Source organism: Fulmarus glacialis, unplaced genomic scaffold, assembly GCF_000690835.1.
Source record: "Fulmarus glacialis isolate BGI_N327 unplaced genomic scaffold, ASM69083v1 scaffold28944, whole genome shotgun sequence".
NCBI lineage: Eukaryota > Metazoa > Chordata > Aves > Procellariiformes > Procellariidae > Fulmarus > Fulmarus glacialis.
In genome coordinates, this window is record NW_009206644.1 from 44,591 (window position 1) to 55,542 (window position 10,952).

A 10,952-nucleotide genomic window follows, 5' to 3' on the forward strand; every position below is an offset into this window, starting at 1 on the left:
AGCTGTCTCTTCCATTCGCTCGGAAGTCCAGCGTTAATGCTGCTGAAGCACAGCTCTGATTGCAGAGAGCTCTCTGCTAGTGGACACACTGGGAAACAGGCTGTAGTAAGCGCAACGGAGAGAAAGGCACGGCTGAAGCTGCTCGGGCAGTGCTCTCAGAGAGCAAGGCTGTGGTAGTGTGCCTGGAGTTTGCAGAGCATTCGTAGAAAAAGCAGAACTGTTATGCTGCTGGGTTAGCAGTAATCAGCTTGAGAGGGGTCTGGGTTCTCAGGGAACCAGAGTTTGCAGCTCAGTCAGAACAGAGGCCATGACATGCCCCTTCCACAGACACACAAACACTGCCCCCGCCTCTCTGAGCATCCCCAGGAGCAGCCTTCAGAGTTTAGGTTGGAGAGAGCCCAAGAGCAAGTGATGCTCGTTAGGTCAACTGTAATTTGGGGTTTGAGGCTGCATAGTCCAATTCCTTCACCTCTTTAGGGATATAACCATTGTACTGGTTTTCCAAGAGACGTATTTTCTTTGGCTCTCACATGCTCCCAGCAGCTCAGGACATCACCTCAGAAGTTCCTTCCATGCCTGTCTTTTCCCTGCCACAACTGTGTGGAGCTGCTGCCAGCCTGCAGCATTATATGAGCATCTCTTCCAGTGTTGCCTTCCTCACCATTCCTCCCCAGTGAAGGCCCAGGAACCCATTACTGTGCTTATGATCCTTAGCTGGGGTGATGAACCAGGCTCACTCCTTGGGGTGTTTTGCTGGTACTCCGTAAAGTCCTGCTGTGGTCAGTATCCCAGCACGTAGCTGTTCCAGAAAGGCTTACCAGGGCTGGTGTGGAAAGTGGTCTCGCAAGATCTCAATCAGCCTTGTCTGAAGGCCTCTGTTAAAAGCTCTCTGTTCTGAGACAAGGAGGGCTTTAGCAAGGGATCATGCTCTGACCCTGCTGACATCTCTTCCAGGCTGGGATCTGGCTAGGGAAAAGGGCCAGGAGCCAGCTCTCAACACACGCCAAGGAAGATCAGCAGTGTCTGGGTCTTCACAGTGCATGCCCAAGAAAGCTGTGACCCAGGGTGTGTGTTTGCTGTCAGATCCCTGTACAAAGTGGCAACGTGCTGCGTCAGAGCCAGCTGCTGGCTGGGCTCACCAGCCCGGTGTGGCAGTACTAATGCAGCACCTGCAGGTCCTGCTGCTGCCCCTCTCCACTGGAGGTGCGGTCTAACTCCTCCGGTCTCTGCAGGGGCAACCGGGACAGTTTGAACCGGGCCTCAGGCAGCCGCCAGAGCAGCACAGAGAGCGAGATAAAGTCACTGGAGCCTCGGCCGTGGAGCAGCACAGACTCAGATGGCTCCATCCGCAACCTGCGACCACCTGTTACCAAAGCCAGCAGCTTCAGTGGCATCTCCATCCTGACACGGGGGGACAGCATCGGGAGTAGCAAAGGCAGCACTGCCAGCAGAACGTCCCGGGCAGGTACTGTACTGTTTCCCCTGCACACCTTCTGCCAAAGGGCACCTAGCAGTGGTCTTCGGGCTGGGGGACTGGGGCTCATGATGCTCTGGGCCATGACTGGTTAAAATGAGACGTGGCTGGCATCATCTGAATGTGTTCAGTACCTGGGCAGGGATATGCCAGTTGGTTCGTCATCTGCTTTTTCAATACTCACCATCAGATCTTCCTTCCCTTTAGCAGAGTTATGTAAGACAAAGGACATTGTTTAGTCCCGTGCCCTGGAACTCAAGCTACCAATTTTCTGTTGTTTTCTCTCCCCTGCTGTGCTGCAAGTTATGTTGCCATTCCTTTCTGCTCCCCAGAATCCCTCACAGCCCTTAGGAGACTTAGTCAGGGTGAACCATCTGGCACTTTTCCTCGCTTTCCAACAAAGGAGGTCCAGGGAAAGGTGCCACCAATTAGTCTATCTCATCAGACACACAGTCTATCTCATCAGACAAAGACTGTGTTAATTGGTGTCTGCCTACGACGTTCTCTCAAAATGATTCACTATACTCCTGAGAGCAAATATGACAGCAGGGAGCTGGGCCTGCAGCTCTTCAAGAGCTCTTGAATATAGCTCAAGGTTTCAGGGGAAGGGAACTAGGATCAAAGTCTCTGCCTGCTTCAGGTCAGTTCTTCCTTTTCCATCTAGTAACACGAAGGGTAGCCCATGCTCGGAGAATGTTATTGTGGGGCATCACTGGTAATCTGTTACTGACCACAGCTTCCTGAGAGGATGCGTGCTGCACTTGGCAGGGCACCAGCCCTTCTATCGGTGGGGAGCAGAGTCCTTCATTTTCAACTCACTGCTTGTGAAAGGCATCTGTGGAAGAGGCAGCACAGGTCTTTGCCCTTATTTTAATGGTCCGGTGATAACTGAGGAGCCATATGGTAGCTGGTTACAATTGCCGTGCAATATCAATGAGCAAAATCCAGTGTTGTTTCACTGTCTAGCTTCCTCTGTTCTCACTGGTAGGCAGCAGGTCCCCAAATGCTTGAGAGCTGTCATCTTACTGGGGAGGGGATGCAGATTGGTGCTTGTGGGTGATTAGACTGCTCCACAAGAATCCTTTCAAATAAAAGGAATGGATCTAAAAGGCAGCCAGGCTGCTGTTCTAGCACCCAGGCTGGCTTTGAACATCACACATTCATCTTGCAGTTTGAAGGTGCCTACATCACCTCTTGGGACCCTGTTTCCATTGTGCTCAGGGCTGTACTTATTCTGATTATTGCAACCACCTCCGGGACTGATTCATCAACTGATGGGAGCAGTTATTTGAAGATCTGTCCCAGCTGTGTGCAAAGCAGAGCACGAGAGGATCTGCTTTCTTGCTCCTTCTGTATTTTTCCTCCAGGTCTCCCATGGGAACAGAAGCCAATTGCTCTCCAGGCTTTATATAATGGCGAGTGATTAGAAACGTCTTGGGGGGGGAAGCAAAGGAATTTTCACTTGGGGGGAAAAAAACACCTCCGTATCCTCATGTTTATTCTGTGGGGGAGGAAGTACTTAGGACTCTGGGGCTCTTTTCCTACCTCAGCATTCAGCCCCTGGGCAACTGTCAGCAAAATATTTCCTTCTTTGCACCATGTGACTGATGATACAGACCTCCTTAGCAGAATGCCTGAAGATTAGCTGCTGAAATGCAGTGGATCAGAGGCAGAAGTAGTTAAATAGCAGCTACTGGGCAATAGTTCCACAGCCCTTTTACTTCTGGAAGTAAGACTGAGGAGCACACTTCCCAGCTAGGTGCCCTGCAGCATGTATCGCACTCCTTCCTAACAATTTTTTCTACCATGGGAAGGAATTGCTTTCAGCCTGCCACCCCCTAGCCTTTTACTCAAAAGATGTGTGTGTGCTGGGTCTGTGTGGCCATAAAATAGGATTCCCTCACTCCCTCTGTGTTCTGAGCAAGCACTCGAACAGATCATGACGATGTATTGGTGTCCGAGGGGCCGTGCCTGGCTGCAGAACTGAGCTGTGACTGGGAATAGCTCCCCAGCTTCTTTCCACAGACTGGTTTATGGTACTGAGCTGACGTGGGAGTATCTGGCAGCTCCTCTTTTTGTAATCTCTGCCTCGTGCTGGGGTGGAGAGCCCTCCACCAGCCAGGTGCTGCTGTTAACAGCCAGATTCCTCTTCCCAGCAGAAGGCCCATGGCATTTATAGAAGGCCCTGACTGTGCCTGGTGCTTTCCAGAAAGACAGAGGGCACATTCCTCCAAAGAATCAGTTGCAACACAGATGTGTTTTTACCACTGTGCCAATCCTGCCAGCACCTGCACCAAGCGTGCGCTGTCCCATGGGCTGAGGCCAGCTAGATTCATCATATGAGCCTGGCGTTGGCCTTTTGATTTCCTGCAGCTCTGCGTAGTATTTAAGTATTTACACAAACAGCAACTACCTGAGAGCTGTGGGTGGGGACCGTTGTGTAGGCTGTCCTCTTGGAATGAGGGTGCGAGGCTGGGGTCAGGGAAGAGAGCACGCTCTTTGGAGTAACAGGTGTACAACTCATGACCATAGTCTGGAACAAGAATTGCATGCTGATCTTCCCTGTGTGGGGCAGGGCATGCACGGGTCAGGGGGAGGAGAAGATGCTGTGACCAGCTGTGGAGGGTCAGTGTGCGTACATGGACAGGAGAGAGGTACAATCACTTGGAGTCCTGAGGGTGTCAGCACCTTGGTTTGCTGTGAAGCAGAGGCAAACTAGTGACTTAGCCTGCACCCTGTCCCCCATGGAAGCCCCCGCGTGGACAGCAGAGAATGCAACCTGGCTGCAGTACAGGAGGGATCTACCCCCCCGCCCTCCCCATCAACGGATCAATGTTTTTCTCTCCCAGGTACTAACCCTGCCATGCCTTTCTCTATTCAAGGTTTGGTACTAGGTGCTCCTGAAGCATGCAGCCAATCCCCTTCTTCACAGCCCAGCCGTGGCCTCCTACCCTGCACAGCCCAGCAGCCTCAACCGCAGCCACCCCAGCAGCCACCACCGCAGCCCCAAGGACTTCCACCTGCAGCCCAGCAGCAGCCAGCCATGAGTAACCACATGATATCCCAGGTGAGTTGCTGCATGGTATGCCTGGCTCAGTAAGCTCCTTGGGCACACGGGTGGGAGGCAGAAGCAGAGCCAGCATACACCCAGCGTGCTCTGGACTCACACCTGCCCTGTGGGTTTTGGGTGTCCTCGCACTTGCTGCCTATTAGGGAGTGACAGTCCCTCTGTGCTATTGGCAGAGAGCAGGAGAAGGTTGGGGCCTTGCTGTGCCTGAATATGATGCTGTGCGGCATCTCAACTTGCCAGCCTCTTCTGTATCTGCTCGGGCCAGCAGCCCTCCCGGCAAGGGATCTGTAGCCCTTTGCTGAGTGGCAGGGTTATGTTCTGGAATCAGTTGCCCCCCTGGTGAGGGACCGTCACAAACGGTAGTGGGTTTGAGCTCCCCAGTGCTAAATCCCATGGCTGGTCTCCTGATGTCTTGGGGAGAGGCAGACCTGGAACTGCGCCTGGGCGTATTCTCCAGACCCTCCCCAAGTTAAACCCAAGTGATGTTCCACAGCCTGCAGGGCTGTTTCTGAGGATGGAGCCCTCTGGAAAGCACTCACGGCTGTCATTCCTACATACTTTGTTCTGCTCCTGAGACTGTAAAAAGACAGAGTGCAAGAGCTGCCCCTGTATCACTGCAGGACTGGGGAAGGGGTGGGAGCCAGCCCTGGTGGGCACGTTTGGAGAACAAAGCTGCCTCATGGTCAGCGGGTGCAGAGCTGGGCACTGTGCATGGGAAGTATCCTCAGTACCTTCCCATCCTGCCCTATTCGGAGCAGCATGTCGGTGCTGGACCTCAGCCTGCCTAGGAGTTTTATAGGGATCCTTTCTGGTGCATCATCTCATGCTTATGATGTCTCCTACAGCAAAGAACTGCAAGTTACACTGGAGGTTTTCAAGATGCAACTGGACAGGGAGGGTGCTAAGTAATCTTATCTAGGCTCCCTTTGCCATGAAAGGTTGGACCAGCTGATCTTCCGAGATCCTTTCCAACCTGGGCTGTTCTATGATTATGTTATCTATGTTATCCGTGGGCGGGGATGGGAGGAGGAAACAAGCCTCCTCGAACAGCTTTTACTGCAGATAACATGAACAGCTCCTTGCTCTCTGTTGCCGTCTGTATGAGGATGGGGGGAGCTTGTAGTTCTTGGGCCCTGGACTGGCTCCAGGGTTGTGGATCTGTTTGCAGAGGATACTGAGACTCAAGGGAAACATCTCAGCTCTACAGGTGAGGTGTCTCCCTGAGGTAGCCAGGGAGCGTCTATCTGGAGCTGTAGCATGGCATGGGACAGAGCACAGTGCCCTGTGTGGGAGGTTTGAACACGCAGCAGGCTTCTGGAGCTTGTGCAGGATCACTGTGTCTTGCTGGGGTTTTATTTTGTATCTTCTACTGTTTGGCTGTTCTAATGGTTTAGGAAAAACTTTTTTCACGTGTTTGACTTGGTGAAAGGTCTGAGAATGCACTGTCCCCCACGTGCGTGCACCTTCTGTTTCACCAAAGGTCAAATCATATGATCAAAAAAACAATCCAGTGCTGACCATTACAGGCTCAGTGCCCAAAGCACAGTATGTGGTGTTTGAGTTAGATGTTGTCATAAACAGGCATCAGCAGGTCCTCCCAGTGACAAAGTGAGGGGGGCCCCTACAGAAGGCAAGAGTGAAGAATAGACATTACCAGCAGGAAAGGCACTGCAGAGAGAGCTGGGAGTCAGTGCCACACACAAGTGGGCAGTGGAGTGGGAGAGACACAAAGGTTGTGCTGGGGGGAAGTGGCTCTCCTGCTGCTGGTGGCCGTAGCTGGCCTTTGTGAACCTGTGTCCCTGTTCATGCCAGGCAAGAGCTGCTTTGCGGACATGGTCAGCCTTCCCAGCTTCCACAAAGCAACTGGCCAGGCTGTGTGTCTTCACAGAGAGCTGAATGCTCCCCCATTCTGGTCTCCGTGCTTTCCAACCCTCTGCAATGCCCCCTTCTGTGTGTTTGCAATTGGCTCAGTTGACTAACCTTGTTGTTCCTTCTTTCTCTCCTTCCTCCTATCCTTCCTTCCCCCCCTGCCCTTTTCCCACCCAAATCTCTCTCCTCCACTCCCTTCTCTGCTGGTCTTAGCCGGTCCCAGCGCTGCAGCCTGTTCAGTATTCTCCAAGCTCCTGTCCCCAAGTCCTCTTGCCAGTCTCTCCACCCCAGCAGTACAACTTGGTATAAACCCCATTTCCTCTTCTGCTCTGTCTCTGTTGTACTCACGTGCTGTGTTTGTGTTGTATGAGCTTTTGCTAATCAGGTATGTCACGGACACTGCACCCAGTGGGTTTGGGATTCATGGAGGCTCTGCGCTGCAGTGGGGTCAAGGCAGTGGGATGCCTGAGGCTGTGGGACCCACCAGGGCCAGGCACTGCTGGAGTGGCTGATCTTGGAAAGAGCCTGGCGAAGAGCAAGTGCCAAGCCCACAGCTCCACCAGGAAGCAACGCTTGTGCCCAGCACTGGGGTCCAGGGGCCATGGCTGCCCTGTGGTCTCAGTCAGCCCCTGTGTTGTCTCCACCGGGTCTTTCGGGAACGGCGCGCCCCATGGGACATGGCCTCTGGGCTGGGGCCACCCCTGCCTGTTTGGGGTCCCGCATGTCACCAGTGTCCGCTGAGCATTCGGGCCCCCCAGCAGCTCGCATGCCCCTGCCCCCTGTCCTGAAGAACACTCTTGGTCTGTGGCCCATTTCTGGGGACCTTTCTTGGGCAAGCTCCTCCACACAGAGTAGGGAGAAGGGGTCTGCAATCTACTCAGCAGAGCTATGTCCTACGTGCTGTTGTCCTACATGCTGTCCTCCTCCATCCTTCCCACTTATCCCCAATGCAGGCCGACGAACTCAGCAACCCCTTTGGGCAGATCAGCCTCAGCCGACAGGGCTCTACGGAAGCACCGGATCCTTCCTCGGCTATGTTCCAGTCATCCCTCATCTCCCAGCATCCTCAGCAGACAGGATTCATCATGGCAACGCCTGGGCAGCCCATTCCCACCTCCAACTACTCTGCCTCAGGGCACACGGCCCCCACACAGCAGGTGCTGCAGCCCCAGGGCTACATTCAGCCTCCCCAGCAAGTAAGGACATGTGCAAGGCTGGAGGGGATGTGCACCTTGGCCCAAAGCTGTCGGGCAAGGGGCTGCTGGGGAGCAGTCCAGAGAACAGCTCCTTGAGAGTGGGTCCCCTCTTTTTCTGCTCCTCATTTGTGATGGATCAATACACAGGGGTCCAAGCTCCGGGTCGGCATGCACCCTTGCTAGGCACAGGATGATCTCTGCCCCCTTGTCCCTCTGAGCTCACAAGGCACTTACCTGGGGACCCCTCTGGCCATTCCTGGCTCATAGTATTGGGGGAGGGACAGTGACCAGATTCAGGGCTGACACCTCTAAGCTCTCTTTGGGGTCCTGCAGGGCATTATGACCTCTAGGATTGTTCCCCTGAGCTGTGATGAGAATTGTGCCTACTGTGCTCTTGCACTACTGTGCTGGGAAAGGCTTGGATGTGGAGGCTGGGAGGAGCGGGAAGGGGCTGCGGTTCCCTGAGGAGCTATCATCTGGCCAGAGCCAAAGCCCTGGTTGGTTTCCTTCGGCAGAAGCCAGGCCAGGTGAGAGAGAAAACTGGTCCTGGGGGACCAGCTTTCTTGGTCCCACTCCCTCTTGTGTTCTCATCACCATGTTTTCTTGATTCTGATAGATTCAGGTTTCTTACTACCCTCCTGGGCAGTACCCGAACTCCAGCCAGCAATACCGATCTCTCAGTCACCCAGTGGCCTACAGCTCCCAGCGCACTCAGCAGCTCCCCCAGCAGTCCCAACAGCCTGGTAAGGGGGCGTAAAAGGGGGGAGGGGGCATGTTTCCCTTTCCTGCCACTCTTGGTGGCTCTTAAGGATCTCCCATGCGCTGTCTGGGGCCAGGCTGCTCTTCCCTGTCTCCCACTCCCCAGCTGGACTTGCTTACCATAGAGTGCCTCTTGACTGTGCAAAAGAGAGTTGGAACTCAGCCTGGCCACAAAGGCTGTTTCAGTCTCTCCCCTCCCTCTCAGCATGTAGCATGCGCTGAGGTGCTGCAAGGTGGATATAAAGCCAGCAGCTTCCTTCAGGTCTTTTTACATCTGCTGTAAGGGAAGCCCTTTTCCCACTCTTTAGCAAGAGATGGGGGCAAAGCAGGATTTGAGCCCTCATACGCCAAGTCTCAGGCTGTCTCCTGTGGCCAGCTGGGAAGCTGCTCCATTTAAACCCTGTTCTGACAGGTTTACAGCCAATGATGTCCAACCAGCAGCAAACATACCAAGGTGTAATGGGAGTGCAGCAGGCACAGCCCCCCGGGCTCCTCAACAGCCAGAGGAACAGCATGGGGGGCCAGATGCAGAGTATGATGGGAGTGCAGCAAGCGCAGCCCCCTGGCCTTCTCAGCAGCCAGAGGAGTGGTATGGGGAGCCAGATGCAAGGCCTGATGGTCCAGTACACTCCACTGCCTTCGTACCAGGTAGGCATCCGTCGCTCTCCGATGAGGGGCTGCTGGGGAGGGGGCCTCAGCTGTGCAGGCCTTGCAGGAAGTGCCCTGTTCCTGTGCCTGAGTGATGGAGACAAAGATGGAGACTTACTCACCTTGAGATACAGTGCATGCTTGCCGGCTTGGAGAGGGCACGTCCACATTTGAATCTGTGTGGGACCTGTCTTGAGAAGGAGGACTGAGTGCAGCTGGTCCCTTCGCCATTGTGTTTGCAGAAGAGCTGGGAGGGGCTGCCCTTGCCTGGGCAGGATTGCTCTGGGCTGCAGTAGACAACCATCTGGCATCTCTTCTACCTTGTTTGGACCTTGCTGGTGTCTCTTTGGGGCCAGTTGTCCCTGCTCCTGCTCTATGTAACCTGTCATTCCATAGGGCTGCTTCTTTCCTCCCTGCACAGGTTCCCGTGGCCAATGAGTCCCAGAGTGTGGTCCAGCAGCCCTTCCAGCAGCAAGTGCTTGTACCAGCCAGCCAGTCTGTTCAGGGAGGGCTTCAGGCTGGAGGGGTACCCATCTACTACAGCGTCATCCCAACCGCCCAGCAGAACGGCACCAGGTAAAGCTTCTGTACCTCTGGCCCACCTTGGGGAGAGAGGGGTCCTGCTGCCCTACTGAAAGGGCATCGCATCCTGCTCCTGCAGCTGGAGGAGGTGGCTGGGCACCATAGATGCTGGTCATCTCTTGAGCTTGCCCGATCCTAGCTCCCATAGTCAGCGCTTCCTGGACACAGCTGTCCTGCAGCACGCGGTGCTTCCTGTGCCCCTCCAGAGGCAGCTGTGTTTCCAGCCATCTCAAGTGCTGAGGGAGCTGGTGGTTGCCTGCACAGAGGGGCAGGCTGTTTCTCCCCATCCCCAGCACCTCACCAGAGCACTCTCTGCTTCACAGCCCTTCGGTGGGGTTCCTTCAGCCACCTGGCTCTGAGCAGTATCAGATGCCCCAGTCCCCATCACCCTGCAGCCCGCCACAGATGCAGCAGCAGTATTCAGGTAAGAGGGGCCACCGGTCAGGGTGGGCACTGATTCTGCACGGGTTGGATCAGGTTTTGTAGGGGCTGCAGTGAACAGAGCTGCCAATTCACAGCCAAGTCTGGCAGCTTCTGTGTGATGGGTTTCCTTAGCCTTAGCCATCCCATGGGAATTATCAGGACGTGGCACAGCGACTTTGCTCCAGGCTGATGCTGGCCTGCGCCTGGCACCTCCTTGCCATGGTGGACGGGCAGGGTAGGAGCGGGGAGCGGGAGCTGCTGTGGGCTGCGGACTCCCTCTGCTGGCAATGCGGCTCAGTGTCACCGGGGCAGCACATGGGAGCGGGGAGCACTGTGGATGAGAGGAGCATCAGGATTCCTGCATCAGGATTCCTGCATTCCAGCTGCAGGGAAGTGAGCTGGAGCCTGGTGAATTGGTGCAAGAGCTGGAACCAGGATACTGGAGCGCCGCACCCAGCTCTGTGATTAGATCCTTTGCCTGAAGTTTTGCTGCAATGCTCAGAGAGGTCACCTGAGTTGCCTTCAACTTGTCCCCTCTGCTCGCATTTCTCCTGGATTAAAAGTCATCCCTCTCTGATGTAAGCTGTGGTATCAGAGAGGGGTCCTGACCGGGTCTTGGTGGGGCCTTTTTTCAGCCCACCTGGGCAGGCAGGGGTGGCAGAGGAGAGAGTACGGAGGGGATGTTGCAGGAGAGAGTGCGAAGGTGCACAGACAGGCAGGCTGCCTCTTGTCCCACAGCAAGCAGCAGCAGCAGCGTGCAGAGCCTGGGCAATACTGCTGCTGTCATCTCTCCCCAGGGGTGTCTCCATCAGGCCCTGGTGTTGTTGTGATGCAGCTGAATGTACCCAATGGCCCCCAAGCCCCCCAGAATCCCCCTGTGGTGCAGTGGAGCCACTGTAAGTACTACAGCCTGGACCAGCGGGGGGCGAAG

The 10,952-nt window shown here is 54.9% G+C and overlaps 1 protein-coding gene across 1 annotated transcript in view; it reads left to right on the forward strand.

Moving 5' to 3' along the window:
* Positions 1-10,952, forward strand: part of R3HDM2 (R3H domain containing 2) — a 26,749-nt gene that overhangs the window by 12,344 nt on the left and 3,453 nt on the right. Inside the window, 9 exon segments of the mRNA XM_009575835.1 lie at positions 1,233-1,465; positions 4,357-4,541; positions 7,367-7,609; positions 8,226-8,352; positions 8,781-8,900; positions 8,979-9,016; positions 9,438-9,592; positions 9,922-10,022; positions 10,819-10,952. The exon segment at positions 10,819-10,952 is cut by the window's right edge and continues 53 nt beyond it. Coding sequence (XP_009574130.1) covers positions 1,233-1,465; positions 4,357-4,541; positions 7,367-7,609; positions 8,226-8,352; positions 8,781-8,900; positions 8,979-9,016; positions 9,438-9,592; positions 9,922-10,022; positions 10,819-10,952 — 1,336 coding nt within the window.